General features: G+C 30.7%; 1 protein-coding gene across 11 annotated transcripts in view; it reads left to right on the top strand.

The window, feature by feature from the left end:
- LOC105251161 overlaps positions 1-15,991 on the top strand; it is a 175,130-nt gene that overhangs the window by 52,410 nt on the left and 106,729 nt on the right. For 10 of the 11 annotated variants that reach the window (XM_025414991.1, XM_025414988.1, XM_025414989.1 and 7 more), the window contains 3 exons: positions 531-597; positions 4,745-7,163; positions 15,697-15,791. In XM_025414991.1, coding sequence (XP_025270776.1) covers positions 5,001-7,163; positions 15,697-15,791 — 2,258 coding nt within the window. In that variant the 5' untranslated portion in view covers positions 531-597; positions 4,745-5,000. The remainder of the gene's footprint in view (positions 1-530; positions 598-4,744; positions 7,164-15,696; positions 15,792-15,991) is intronic. The other variant, XM_025414986.1, reaches the window with a different exon arrangement.

The following is a 15,991-nucleotide window of genomic DNA, read 5'->3' as shown; positions in this document are numbered from 1 at the left end:
AATAATAATATTAAAAAATTAAAAATTTATTTAAAAATTGGAAACTGAAAATATGATAGGTTTCTTAATCTTATACAACTGTCAACTTTAATGTTTAATTACTTTTTTTCTAAAGAAAGTGACAATTTTATTCGACAGATAGTTTTACGCATCAAAATACACAAAATTGTGAATTTCGAGTCAAATCGGTGAAACAGTCCCTCTCCTTCACATAATTACCGATTATAATAAATTATTCACATAATTACCGATTATAATAAATTAGAATAAAAAAATAAGTACATAAATTTGTTAAAATATTTAATATTTTATTGTCTACATATATTAAAACAAATAGTATTTCAATTGAAATCTCTAACAAACAATATATGTATACTTAAGATATTTTTTATTTATAAAATAAATTAAATATTTCAGGCAATTAATACATTTTTATATATATGTAAAATATCATAAACTAATTATTTATAATTTAATAGAAGAGAAAAGCTTATCTAAATAATTTTATTTTTTTTCTATCAAAAACATAGCGTCTCTTGCCAAGTTACGTGCAGCAACAGTGTTACTGGCGAAGTGTGTATGTGTATATAAGCCACAGTAAGTACTTTAAATTATCGAATTTCAATAATGATTGATCGATTTTTTAATAGACATAGTTCGTAGTTCGAAATTTTCAATTATATCAGGAAAATATATTTATTATTCCATTACGGGCACTATAAATAAATATATTACTTTGCAAAATCACAGTGTGAATTTTTATTTAAAAATAAGATACATTATAGTAGTCATCGTTATAATAGTTATCGAAAGTTATCTTAATATTATGATCTTTTGATTTGTCTCTTTAAGATTTATCGAATTGTCATTTTTGTCAGAAATTTTCATTTCATAAATTTATCCTAATAGGGTTTTCGTAAATGACATAATGAACTCGAAATTATTCAGTAGTCATTTCACAATTCTCTCGTTTTTATTTTTCTGATTAGGACATTATATTTTTATGTTACCAAACAAATTAGATCAAACATTCTGTATAATTTTTGTTAGGAATATTTTTAGGATCTTTATATGTTTTTAAACAATTTTTAAATTTCGCATATTATTTTAATAAGATATTAGTGACTTCAATTCTTTTTTGTCAGTTTCATAATTTGAATAGGTTTTAATAATAGTTCCATTCTTTAAATAATTAAAAAAAATTTTTTAATTTTACCGCTAGTATCTCATGTCTTTAAATTCTGGAATGTTCTATCATATTTGCAACTTTTAATATTTCTTTTCACTTTTATCAGATACTAATTGCAAAATTTAAAATATTATATTTAAAATAAATAAAAATCTTAACTTAATTGCTTGGATTTTTATTTATTTTATATATAATAAAAAATATTATATATAAAATAAATAAAAATCCAAGCAATTAAGCTAGGACGCAATGAAAAATGAAAAATATTTAATGAGAAATCACGTTGAGTATATATATGTTTCGGTCCAATTCAGGCCATCCTCAGTAATACTAAATTTATAACAAAAAATAAAGAAAGGAAACTATATATAAAATGTCAAATGAAAATGTATTAACAATCAAAGATAACAAATTAATAATTTAATATGTACGAAGGTAAGTAGTACTAATCAGTTACATTTATCAATACAATGTGGCTACTTCTAATGACGACGACTACATTTACGGAGAGTAAAAGCATCAAAACGATGTTACATTATGAAACTATATCTCCTATTTTTTAATTATATATCTTACATTTCAAGCATCGTTTAAATTAGTAAGCTAAATATTGAATACAATTTTCCTTGTAAAATTATAAGGAAAGACAAAGATAATGTATCGTGATAATGCATTGCCGCAGAAAGAGCAACAAAAACGCGGTCACCACATTAGATTAAAGATATTCGTTGCAATTGTAATGATATATAAAATTATACAGTAAGACGTTTATATTTATATCAACAAGAGAAGAAAACAAAAATAATGATAAAAACAAATAATGAAATTTAGATTTTTGGTAAATTCTTTACTATCAGTAAATAATTATATACTATTGTAATAGTTGGTATCTGTTTTTAAATTTAAACTATTTTGCTGTCATTTAATAAAAATCATCTTGAACATTAATCTCTTGTCTAAAATTGATTTCCTTAATTTTTTCCTAAAATTGGTTTTTATTTGAAACAAACCAGAATTATGACGTACCAAGAGATATGAATCCCATTGAATATATTACAAAATTGCTTAGTTGAAATAATATTTCTCAAAATGACCCGGAAATTTAGCATCTTTGGATGTCAATTTTTAAATTAAAATAATTTAAATTAATTTTTTAATTTTTTCTGAAATTTATCAGGAATTGTAGAATTATTGCAAATATAACTGTTGAACTTCCGGTTTTTCAAAAAGTGATGCTAAATTTATAAAAATTCCTTTCATTAATATTTGCTCAAAATCATATTATTTGAAACATATTAAAACTTCTTATAATATGTATTTGTTTTTCTAAAATATTACTACTACGCATGTTACATAAAATATTTTCCAATAATCTTGAAGTAAAGTTTCATCATGATTTATTATTCGTATTGATGATAAAGAATTAAAAGTAATTATGCATAAAGTGAGCAACTTTATGATGATTTTAATTTTACAAGGAGAGGCCAATGCTCAGCCGTTTTTGAAAAAACTTGATTGAAAAGGCATTATAGCTTGAGCGGTAGAGTCCGAGACCATTATGCTGCAGGTCCAATTCTACTCCTTCGAATTTTTTTCATTTTCTAAATAAAAAAAAAATGTTTTTCATAATGCAATCTGCAACATTAAAATATAATTAATTTGATCAATTTTGTGTTTTTTTTAATTTGCATTATCGAATTTTTTTAAATTTAAAATCTTATTATTTTATATATTTATATATATATTTTATATATGGTATGTATAGTTAACTCTAGTAAGGAACTGAGTTGATTAATTAACGCGTCAATTTTTTTTAATTGTTTGTAGAGCAAGGTTTTTATCATATTTTGATATGATCCATCTCCTTTAACAACTTCGGCAAATGTAGAGTTCAGTTTCTTTAATTTTACGATTAATGATATATTAGAGCTTTTCCTTTTTTCGATTTTCCTATATACTTTAAATTTTCTGTAGTATGCGGGATGGTTTCCTAGGTATAACGCGCATTTGGCTGGTGTGCTTTGGTCTTTTTTTGGACTGTAGTTTTGTGTCCTTCCACACATTTTACGCATTTATATAGGCGTAGATAGTTGTTTTTAGTATCTTCTATATTTTTAGTACTGTTAGCATCTTTGGCATGTACAAGTGATTTTTTTTTTCTTAAATTTTTCGATGGTTATACGGGTATTGAAAATGTGCGTGATTTCTTTAACTAGCTTATTGTTGGGTCCAGGTTCGATATTTATAAAGAAAGTGTTTAACACTTTTTTATCGCGGTTAAATCTAGCGTTAATAATTTCGCCTTTTATGTCATTGCCTGTTTGTCTCATGGCTTTCTTGAGTTAAGAAGAGTTGTAAAGTGAAGGTATTTTATTACGATCTCCGATAGGGTCATCTTTTTTGGTGAACATGTGTCCAATTAGTCCTTGGTCTTTGATTAGATCTATAACTTTTTTATACTTTTCCACATTAATACAGGAAATCTTTAGTTGATGAGGCGTGACTATTTTATGTTTAATATGTTAGTCCTTCACAAAAATTATTTAGTAGTGTAGTGAGCTTCTATGCCATATAATAATATTGATGATGATTATTTGTTTTTTTAACGGCAGGGTTATTTCCATCAACGTCAAGCAGTAATTCTAAGAACTTGTTAGTAGTAGATATCTCTTATAGGCGATGAACATGATTGTGTTTTTTTTACTCTTGTATTGCCTAAGTATCAGGACTTTGTGCTATTTAATCTTCTTCTGGATATCTTTGTTTTGTTGGATATTTATTCCTTTGTTTTTGATCTTTTGTCTAAGATCATATTCAAGGGAGGAATTCCGAGGTCTATTTTTGAATAGACTCTTGTGGAGAATTTGTTGATCCTGTGTTGTTTTTGATAGAGGTGATCTCAATAATAAGATTTTTTCAAGAAAGTCTTTAGCAAATAATGATAATTGGCCCTCTCCAGCCGTGAGGTCTGCCTCCGAGGAGGGATTTTTCAGCTCAACTGATCTGCCACCTGGAGTAGTTATCTTCGTATTTGTTTTATCCATTGTTTGATGTTGGTGCTAGTTCTATCTGGGGTCCACCGCGGGTATTTTATTTCCTCAATATTTTCCAGCCAGATGGTGAGCATTCCCCAATTTGCTACGTGGGGAGGCGCTCGATGGGGGAACGAGCAAAGGCTTTAAATTTTTATTTACATATTTTTGCTTTCACATTATGTGAGCTAGTGGAAAATAAATAATTGCGTGCACAATGAATAGAAATTTGCTATGTCATACTGCTGAAATTTTGCTATTTGAATATTTATCATTTATTAGTAATTTTTTTCTATCTTTAATTATTTAATTAAAGATTTATATATACATGCATTATGTTTTATATGTACGTACGAAATAAATATATCAATTTCAATTCAGAATAAAAAAATATTTCACATAATATTTCACACAATATTTTGTACAATTCTTGTTTTGAGAAATTGCCCCATTTGTCTTGTTTCTGAGAAATTGTATTTTTCTTTTGGTGCAGATTTATTAAATTTGATTTATATGTTTTCAGATTACCCGACAATTACAGTTCGAACTCAAACATTATTTGAATCGTGCTATTAATTGTTTTAAGTTATTAATCATTTTTAAATAATTTCTAAATAATAATATTAATAATTACGTAAGGTGGCAAGAAGAAAAAAACACAAAATCGAAGAGAGAAAGAAAATAAAAAAGAAGAAACGATGATACGTTATATAAAAGAAACTTATAGAATAACTTGGCAATTAAGAAAAACGACAATTTTAGGCCAACCGGCCTGAGATATGTCAGCAATAGCAGTAACACCTCAACGATCTTTAAAGACATCTTCGTTGCTGTTAACCGAACCAGCAGAACAGTGTCGATCATCATCATTGTCTTGGGGTTGCCGGGTCTACGCGACCCGACGCGATCTCTTTATACCAGCGATCATTGACCTACGTCCAAGCAGAACGGTTCACTGTCCAGATTTAAATGCTTGTTTGGTGAATGAATCGCGTTCGAAACACAATCGAGTGGATTGTCAAACAATCCATTTTGGTTATGCAATTCCAATCAATATCATACCAGTTCATGAGAGTCCTGAATTAGTTGAATTGGTATTAGATCAATCTGCCGAGTTTAGCATCCAAGCTATAAATTTTCTACTCAATCATCATCCGCAATTGCGTAAACGGCAGGGTTTTTATGAGATGGCTGCTACAGCCAAACATGATCTTCGTCGAAAATTCCCTGCGGATACAACTCCTTCTGGTGAAGAAGATATTGCTGCTATCGCTAAACAGATTAGCGATCATGCGGAAGCGATTTATCAAACATGGAAAAGTCGCGGGTTAGCGCCTACAGAAATTTTAACTTGTCATAGTAATGAAACCGCTGTTGACAAATTTGGCAGCGCATTAACACCTTGCAACTTATCTACTATTGGGAATAATGTGACTAGTAGCAAGGCATTATCATCGCCATCGCTTGAACATTCTTCTTCGACAGCGGAAGATATATTAACTCAAACGCCGAATCTGGACAATGGCAATCTTGAAAAATTAGTCAATAATTTTGTAGTAGAAGATAAAGCTAGAATAGCTGCTTCCAAGCAGAAATCGCCATCGAAGCCATTACCGTCTTCCATACAATTCGCTCTACAGAAGTTTGAGAAAAATGCTACACAACAGCAGCAAATAGCAGTTTCCATGAGAGATAATATAACTCCTATCGATAATTCGAAAAAATTGACGAATGTTTTATTGTCCTCACCATTTTCAAACAAACCATCACAAATAATAAAACCTCAGATTTTTACGAAGACGCTTGGCTCTCGTCACTGTGAAGTTTTTCTAGAAACGATTGAAACTACTTTCCCAGTTGATTTGACATCTTCCAAGAAAGCAACGCAGCAGAAGAGACCCGCTAGTATATTAATCGCGTCATCACCCACTAATTCCTCATTAAATATCGACTCGGCACATTCAACGAATTCGGGTTTAACAACATGGCCGCTAAAAAACAAATTAAATGATGCCAGAAGAACCATAGATGTATCAGTCAAAACATCCCAACAAGGAGAAATTGCAAAAATATTACCAGCAAAAGATGAAAAAAGATTTATAAAAGAAACAAACTCGTGCGCATACATTGATGAAGTCGCGCGGGAAGAAGAAAGATTAATAAATGCTTTAAAAACAGGTGCTGTTATTACTGAAGAATTAGAAAGAACAATGACATCTGAACGCAAGAAACCGGCTATTAAGCGAGAAAAACCAAAAATTGAATCTGTCAAGCCAGTTATTATCGGAAGCCATCATGGAGTCAACGTGATGATATCTAGTTCGGCAACATCTAACTCTGTGGCATCTGGTTCAACAACTACTGCGGTTAATATTGGTAATGCTACTGCTGTTGTATCCGCTAATCATAATCCGTTGATTAACGAATCAAAATCGCTCAATAAAGATGATTTGTCCGCTATGTCAATGGTGGATTACGCTAAGATTAGATATAAGGCAGCTCAACAGAATCCGCCTACTCAACAGCGACTTGAAGAACAGCGAGCTTCCAGCCATCCGTATCATTCCACTACGGAACAATTGGTCTCTAATGCGAAAACAAAGTTCGAGATGGAGATACAAAAAGATAAAGAAATTAAAGATCCAGATAAGGATTTAGTAGCAACTAGATGGGGACCGAGGATTTCTTCTCCACGATCTCGTCTAGAACAGAATGTACCTCATCCAGAATTGACTAATCAGCAAAAGCAACATATAAGAGCGGCCGTGGCGACTGGAACAGGCAATAATCCCGTCAGACCGTTCCTTACCAGAGGTTCTGTAGCAGAACGTGTACTTATTTTTGAAAAATGCCCGAGTGAACTACTATTAGACAAGCGAGGTCCACGACAACCAGCCATTAATACGTGGAGAAGTGGCCATGAGGTGCAGAATAAAGCTCAGGTATTTTTTTATTCCTATTATTAGGTATTCTTTTATATTCTAAGCAATATTACTGTCAAGCAATCAGGATGTTTCATTTTTTAAGTTACAATATGATATTAATAAAAGAATACTTTGTCTTATCCATAAATAATCCGTAAATAATCTGAAATTTTCTTATGTACAGATAGATAAACAAGATTAGTTTTGATATAAACAAGATTAGTTTTGATATAAACATGTCTGTGTGTGTGTATGTGTGTACACACACACAGAGTGTTGCATTTTAACTTTGCCATTGAAATATCTCATAAAGTCTAAAAAATCCGAAAAAATGTTTCAAACAAAAGTTGTATGGTTTCGAGGGGAACATAAGATGGTGCCATTAGTTTGACCTTGAAGAGTCACCTGAAAGTTACTTGAAGGTCACCTCCAACTTTTTAAATAGGAAACTTTATATACTTTTGCATATACTTATAGCTCATCTCGAGAGCTTTCCAAAACACTATAATTAGTTTTCTTTAAGAACTTTCTGAGTTATAAGGCTTGAATTTATTTCTCAATTTTACATAAACCGTAAAATATCTTGTTAAATATTCATTTTTCGATTATTATGCTTTAATATTTTTATGTACAAAATAATGAGAGGAATCAATTGGTGTAAAGAAAACATAATTTTTTCGAAAAAAAATGTAATTTGCAATTAACAATTACATTTTTTTCGAAACAATTATGTTTTCTTTACACCAATTGATTCTTCTCATTATTTTGTACATAAAAGTATTAAGAGAAGATAATCGAAAAATGAATATTTTACAAGATTTTATTTTACGGTTTATGTAAAATTAAGAAATGAATTCAAGCATAACTCAGAAAGTTTTTAAAGAAAATTAACTTAATTATAGTGTTTTAGCAAACTCTCGAGATGAGCTATAAGAATGAAAGCATATAAGGTTTCCCATTAAGAAAGTTGAAGGTGATCTCCACATGACCTTCAGGTAACTCTTTAAGGTCAAACTAATGGCACCATCTTATGTTTCCCTCGAAACCATACAACTTTTGTCCGAAATATTTTTTCGTATTTTTTAGATTTTATGAGATATTTCGATGGCAACGTTAAAATAGGAACACTCTGTATGTTGGATATATGTTTGAGGAAGGAACACGTACAGAAACATATATATATATATATATATATATATATATATATATATATATATCATATCTTGTATATTTGATATATATATCATATCTTGTATATTTGATATATATATATATACAGGGTGAGTCATTTTAATCAATACACTCGAATATCTCGAAAACAGCACTCTTCAGAAAGAAATGTTTCAAACAAAAATTGTAGGGTGTGAAGGGGGACATAAGATGGTAGCATTGGTTTGACCTTGGAAAGTCATTTGAAGGTCACATAAAAGTCACCTTCAATTTCTTAAATTGAACCCACTATTTTTCATTACATATTCTTGTAGCTTATCTCGAGAGCTTTCCAAAACACTACAGACAAATGTTTTTTCATTAAATACTTTTTGAGTTATAAGGCTTCAAAGTTTGCAGTACTTCGATATAAAATGCAAAATATCTCGTAAAATATTTAGTTTTCGGTAGTCTTACCCTAATACTTTTATGCACAGGATAATGAGACAAAACTATTGGTGCAAAGAAAACGTATGATTGTTTATAATAAAAAATGTGTAATTTGCAATGCACTTTTTGTTATAAACAATCATGCGTTTTCTTTGTACCAATAGTTTTGTCTCATTATCCTGTGCATAAAAGTATTAGGGTAAGACTACCGAAAACTAAATATTTTACGAGATATTTTGCATTTTATATCGAAGTACTGCAAACTTTGAAGCCTTATAACTCAAAAAGTACTTAATGAAAAAACATTTGTCTGTAGTGTTTTAGAAAGCTCTCGAGATAAGCTACAAGAATATGTAATGAAAAATAGTGGGTTCAATTTAAGAAATTGAAGGTGACTTTTATGTGACCTTCAAATGACTTTCCAAGGTCAAACCAATGCTACCATCTTATGTCCCCCTTCACACCCTACAATTTTTGTTTGAAACATTTTTTTCTGAAGAGTGCTGTTTTCGAGATATTCGAGTGTATTGATTAAAATGACTCACCCTGTATATATACAGGGTGATTCAAAATAACCCCTGTGTCCGTGAAATGACACATTGTTGAGTCATTCTAAGACGATTTTTCCTTTTGCAAAAATTCGTCCGAAGCTTAGTTTTCGAATTATTAAATAAAGTAGTTAACGCATGACTGGTCGGAGGCAGGCAAGGGAGACGCAATTCACCGTCAGACGCGGGCGCTTACGCGGGGCGCCTGCTGCGATCAGTTGATCGCTATACACATACAGACACACATGCGAATACATACATTTTCTCTCTGTCTAATGTCTGTCTGTCTGTCTCTTTCTCTCTCTCTCTCTTTCTTTGATTCGCTCACTCACCCGTGTAATTTTTTTTTTTTACGAGAGAGGGGAAAATGCATTTTATGTATACCCACCGATCCAGTGAGTTATGTGAGACTCGAGTACCAAATCGAATTACCAACTCGGTACTCCCTACCCACTAAAAATCTCTCTTTTCACGAATTTTCTTTGACACATTGTCCCTCTGTCTTTCCTGAGATCCGTTTTCACATAACGTCAAAAAATAGTTAGTATTATCTTGTTTGATGACTTCTGATGTATTGCTGTAATTGCTTTAAGGAGAAATGAATTTTCCGATAGATTGTACGTTCTCAAATTTAACGTAGATATCACGTTGCATAAGACAGAAATCCACACTAAATTATTAACTGAAAGTTTTTCTTCTTTCATGAACTGCATTCTTTTATAAACTTTAACATAATCACATTTATTTACTCACTCGACAAGACGAGAAATTTACTAATAACTGTTGGCGATTAAAAATCACTCGATAAAAGAAACACGCACGGATACGTTACTACACGATGCGACAATAATTACTCGGTGACTGCAAGCAGTTTTTTGTCATAGCAGATTGCGATAGTAATAATATTAATATGTTAAATGTTTATTATGTTTACCGCATTCTTCAATCGAACACATGATCGCGTTCGATAGCGCCAGTAGTACCTTAACCTACCGCAACCTACTATGACAAAAAACTGCTTGCAGTCGCCGAGTAATTATCATCGCCGCGTCGTCGCGTCGTATAGTAACGTGTCCGTGCGTGTTTCTTTTATCGAGTGATTTTTAATCGCCAACAGTTATTATTCGACAATGATTAATAGTGATTAGTGATAGTCATTAGTAAATTTCTCGTCTCGTCAAGTGAGTAAATAAATGTGATTATGTTAAAGTTTATAAAAGAATGCAGTTCATGAAAGAAAAAAAACTTTCAGTTAATAATTTAGTGTGGATTTCTGTCTTGTGCAACGTGATATCTACGTTAAATTTGAGAACCTACGATCTATCGGAAAATTCATTTCTCCTTCAAGCAATTACAGCAATACCTTAGAAGTCATCGAACAAGGTAATAATAACTACTTTTTAACTGTTATGTGAAAACGGATCTCGGGAAGAACAGAGGGACAGTGGGACAGTGTGTCAAAGAAAATTCGTGAAAAGAGGGGAGTTTTTAGTGGGTAGGGAGTACCGAGATGATAATTCGACTTGATATTCAAGTCCCACATAACTCACCGGATCGACCGGTGAGTATGCATAAAATGCATTTTCCCCTCTCTGGTAAAAAAAAAAATTACAGGTAAGTGAGCGAATCAAAGAAAGAGAGAGAGAGAAAGAGACAGGCAGACAGACATTAGACAGAGAGAAAATGTATGTGTTCGCATGTGTATAGCGATCAACGGATCGCAGCAGGCGTAAGCGCCCGCGTCTGACGGTGAATTGCGTCTCCCTTGCCTGCCTCTTGTATCCGACCAGTCATGCGTTAACTACTTTATTTAATAATTCGAAAACTAAGCTTCGGACGAATTTTTGCAAAAGGAAAAATCGTCTTAGAATTGACTCAACAATGTGTCATTTCACGGACACAGGGGTTATTTTGAATCACCCTGTGTATATATATATACATATATATATATATATATATATATATATATATATATATATACAGGGTGTCCCTGAGCACTCCATCACACACTTATGAGGAGGTAGAGTAAATTAAATAAAGAGAAGTCCTATTCCATGTAACGATTTTTGCAATAATAATAGAAATATTAATTATTAATATCGGATGAAGAACAGAAACGCTCGACTGCTCGAGCTATAGCACGGCCCACCGTGTCAGACATTGCCTGTCGGTGCGCGGCGAGGAAAGGGACAGCGCGCCACTACCCGTGGTTACCGCATCGTCATTTCCACGTTTCGCCGGCAGGCAATGTCTGACACGATGGACCGTGTTATAGCTCGAGCGGTCGAGTGCCTCTCTCATTCCTCTGATTTTAATAATTAATATTTCTATTATTATTGTAAAAATCGTTACATGGAATAAGACTTCTTTAATTTACTGCGCTTTATCTCCTCACAAGTGTGTGATGGAATGCTCAGGGACACCCTGTATATATGTATATATATACAATATATATATATATATACATATATATATATATATATATATATATATATATATATACAGGGTCAAAACAACTTGATGTCTATGAAATATGATATTCTTGAACGAATTCTAAGACTATTTTTCCTCTTGAAAAATTTTGTCTAAAGCTTAATTTTTGAGTTATAATAGAAAATAGTTAGCTACTGATGAGTCCGATACAACGGGCAGGCAGGGACGGCACAATGCGTCACGAGACAAATGCTCTCTCGTTTTCCCAGACAGTCAATTTTATTGCACAATATTTGATCCTTTGAAGTGTATTAAATTATTATTGCATTTCTACACAATATTTAACAATATTATTACTGTCTAGGAGGGTTAACGTAACGCTTAAGAATAAAATATTCAAACGCGAAATTACATAAAGTAACAAATAAACTGGAAATGGACGAATGAAAAGCGAAATAGCAATCGCAATTTGATTAAATATTCTTATCTTTAAGAAAACTTAAAGTCTCTAAAATCTTAAGAAAAGACGAATTTTATTTCTTTCTGAGGATTGTTTATCTTATAAATAACAGCTTCTAAATTTCACTTGACTTTGCACAATAAAAATATTACTATTTTAATAATCTTTATTACTTACAAATATTTACTTCCATACCAATTAAGACATAAAGTTACACGATAAATAGCAATTAGAAGTTCCCATTTCTCTCTCTTTCTCTCTCTCTCTCTCTCTCTCTCGCTCTCAATTATTTTTTTGTCAGTTTTCTTAAAAATAAGAATATTTAATCAAATTGCGATTACTAATTCGTTTTTCATTCGTCCATTTCCAATTTATTTGTTACTTTATGTAATTTCGCTTTTGAATATTTTATTCTTAAGCGTTACATTATAACCCTCCTAGACGGTAATAATATTGTGTAGAAATACAATAATAATTGTATACACTTCAAAGGATCAAATATTGTGCAATAAAATTAATTGATTGTCTGGGGAAATGGGAGAGCATTTGTCTCGTGACGCGTTGAGCCGTCCCTGCCTGCCCGTTGTATCGGACTTGTGAGTAGCCAACTATTTGCTATTATAACTCAAAAATTAGGCTTTGGACAAAATTTTTCAAGAGGAAAAATAATCATAATTTGTTCAAGAATATTACATTTCAAAGACATCATATTGTTTTGAATCACCCTGTATATCAAATATACATTATTTATGTTTCTGTACGTGTATATATATAATATATAATACATAAACAGAATAACAAAAGATCATGACTAAAAGAGACGGTCAAAAATTTTAAGGAAATATTCCTCACACATAAAGAACATTTGACATAAACAGATGTGGAAACGCTTTATTTTTTTGTTACAATTGTTTTTTTAATAATCTAATTACATTATACAACGACACAAGTTAATTTTTTTTATTTTGATTGATTTAAATATATCATTCACAGCTCTATTGTGTGTACATAAAATCGTGTTTATTATCTTTTCATTTAATTGCTAAATAGTGGACAGATAGTTTCAATTATTATATATATGTTCATTATTGATGTAATTATGATAGTATTCAAGGAGAAGTTAGTAGATGCTCATTTCAATTATGAATTGATGACAAATGTTAAAAATAAAACTGTTGAAAATGAATCCAGATAATCAAGCGTGATTAATTTTATTACGCAAACTGATGTACTGCATATGTTGTTATATATATGTTGTATATGTATATTTGTTAACATAGGAAAAAATATATATTGAATGCAACAACATAAGTGCTTATAGCAATAAGCAGTTAATAAAATTTGGAGAGCAAACGATTAGCGAAATTAAAACATTATGTTAACAACATCATATGACTGATGATTTATCATCTTCTTTAGAATATTATGACAACAACATAATAGCAATAACATAAATATTATGATTTTCATCTATTGTCATGCATATTTCTTCAAGCAATGAAGTTTCTTAATTGTAGCTCTCGTTGTCAATAAATTATTAAAAATATAATATTGTTATACGATAATGAGACAGCATATAATTCTCAAAATTTAATTTATAAAGTTTATTCGCTTATCGCTAAACGATGCATTTACACTATTTATTTCGTATTCAAATTTTTTTTATGAGAGTATATGAAGTATATAAAGTCTGCAAAGTACTGCTAATAACATTAAAAATGTAATATATTTTTTTGTCAGTTCAATTTCTGATATAATTCCAATATAAGAGATTTCAGATCCTGAATTAATTGTCCAAAATTAGAAAGAGTATTCGAATGAGTAAAAATCGTTGGTTTTTTAATATGTGTTTAAGATGTAAAAATATAAATTTAATTTTCATATAAATAAAATCTTGAGTTTCATGAAGTTGTCATCAAAGTTGAAATTATGTATCAAATCTTCTGTATACAGATAGCATATCAATGTTAACATCTTGACATATTAATTTGCCGTAAAATTAGAATTCACGTGAGTCCAACCCAAAAAACACAAAGCAGTCTTTTTTCTAATTTTTAAAATTAACTGCTTCAACAATTGTTGACAATATGACAATAAATAATTGGCTATTTAGGAAGCGAATGGCTTTGTTAATTGTTTGTTGCTAATTAGTTGCTAATAATTCGACAGTGTTTCTCAAATAATCTTCTTCAAAAAAATAAAGGACCTGTGATATAACATGTTTTCACATCATATAATGTTTCCATCTTGTATATGTAAGGAATATTTCTTCAAAGTTTGCCATTATAGTTTCCTGTATACATATAAATTCATTGAGTATACATATATACATATATTCGGTGAGATTATATTGAAGAACATAAAATTAAATAATTTAAACTATTAAAGAAACAATGTTTACTGTCTTCATAAAAAACAATAAACATAGATTAATTGATTTATTTATATCATTTTCCAATTTTGTTTTATAAATTGACTGTTTGATATATTATAAAATGTATAAAAACAAACAAATGTATAAAATGTACAATGTCAATTGTATCACTTTGATAAAAATGATTATAAATGTGCAAATAGAATAAAAATAGGATTAAAAAGAATAGAAAAAAGTTTTTGCAAGTTTTGTAAGTTTTATACAGGGTGGCAGGAAATTTTTGACCTTAACGAAGTAAGGAGGTAAATTGGCTCAAATTAAGAAGGAAGGACCTCTATTGTTTTGTGATTGTCGCAATAATTAACGAAAAATTAAATAAAGAAGATTGGCTAATGCGCGTGGCTAGAAGCACACGACGGCGAAGGCGGTTTGACTGTAACATAATGGCGGCGCGCGGCGAAGCGTGACTGGGGAGGGGAGGAGCCTTCGCCACGCGCTTACACACTCATCGCTCCTCCCCTCCCCAATCACTGCTTCGCCGCGCGCCGCCATTATGTTACAGTCAGACCGCCTTCGCCGTCGTGTGCTTCTAGCCACGCACATTGGCCAATCTTCTTTATTTAATTTTTCGTTAATTATTGCGACAATCACAAAACAATAGAGGTCCTTCCTTCTTAATTTGAGCCAATTTACCTCCTTACTTCGTTAAGGTCAAAAATTCCCTGCCATCCTGTGTATGTGTCGTATGTATTGTTCTTTTTAGAATGTTTAAATTTATTTATCGATATTTAATACGCATAAAAGTTTCTCATACAAACATGCAAGGTCTGTTATTCTGTTATGTAAATCGAATAAAAATAATCATATCGTATAAAAGTCAATAATATAACTATCATCTAGATTATGCATTAATCACTTCTTTTTGTATTTTTCAAAATTTCTTATAATATTTTGTAATAGAATATTGATTCTTGATCGTTTTGACAAATTATAATGAACTCGCGGAATGCAAAATTGAATTTTGTCCAATTAAATATTCTGATTATTAATCGACATAATAATGTATTTACTATAAATAGATATTTCTTTCTTTAAATAAAATAGTTTTAAAAATTTAACTTGAATCTCTTTTTCTAGACTTATACGAAAGAAAAGACTCAGCAAAAGAATTTGCCGTCACATACAACTTTGCAGAGACAGGTGAAAGCTAACAGGAATGTTTATATACCAAGGTTTGTATACAATGTATTCCGGAAAATATCGACAAGTACTTAGTCTTGTTCCAAATTGATTTAATTGCAAATAGTATTCATTTCAAGGGCGGTCTTAGCGTACGCGTTCAGGCACTCTATTCGAAAAATGATTGCGAAACCCCTATATAAAGTAAAATTAGCAAAATTGTACATGAAAAAGAAATAAAAAGAAAAACTAA

The sequence above is a fragment of the Camponotus floridanus genome, unplaced genomic scaffold (genome assembly GCF_003227725.1).
Source record: "Camponotus floridanus strain SB8 unplaced genomic scaffold, Cflo_v7.5 scaffold93, whole genome shotgun sequence".
Classification (NCBI taxonomy): Eukaryota; Metazoa; Arthropoda; class Insecta; order Hymenoptera; family Formicidae; genus Camponotus; species Camponotus floridanus.
The sequence above is the reverse complement of the archived record's forward strand: the minus strand, read 5'-3'. Positions and strand labels throughout refer to the sequence as shown.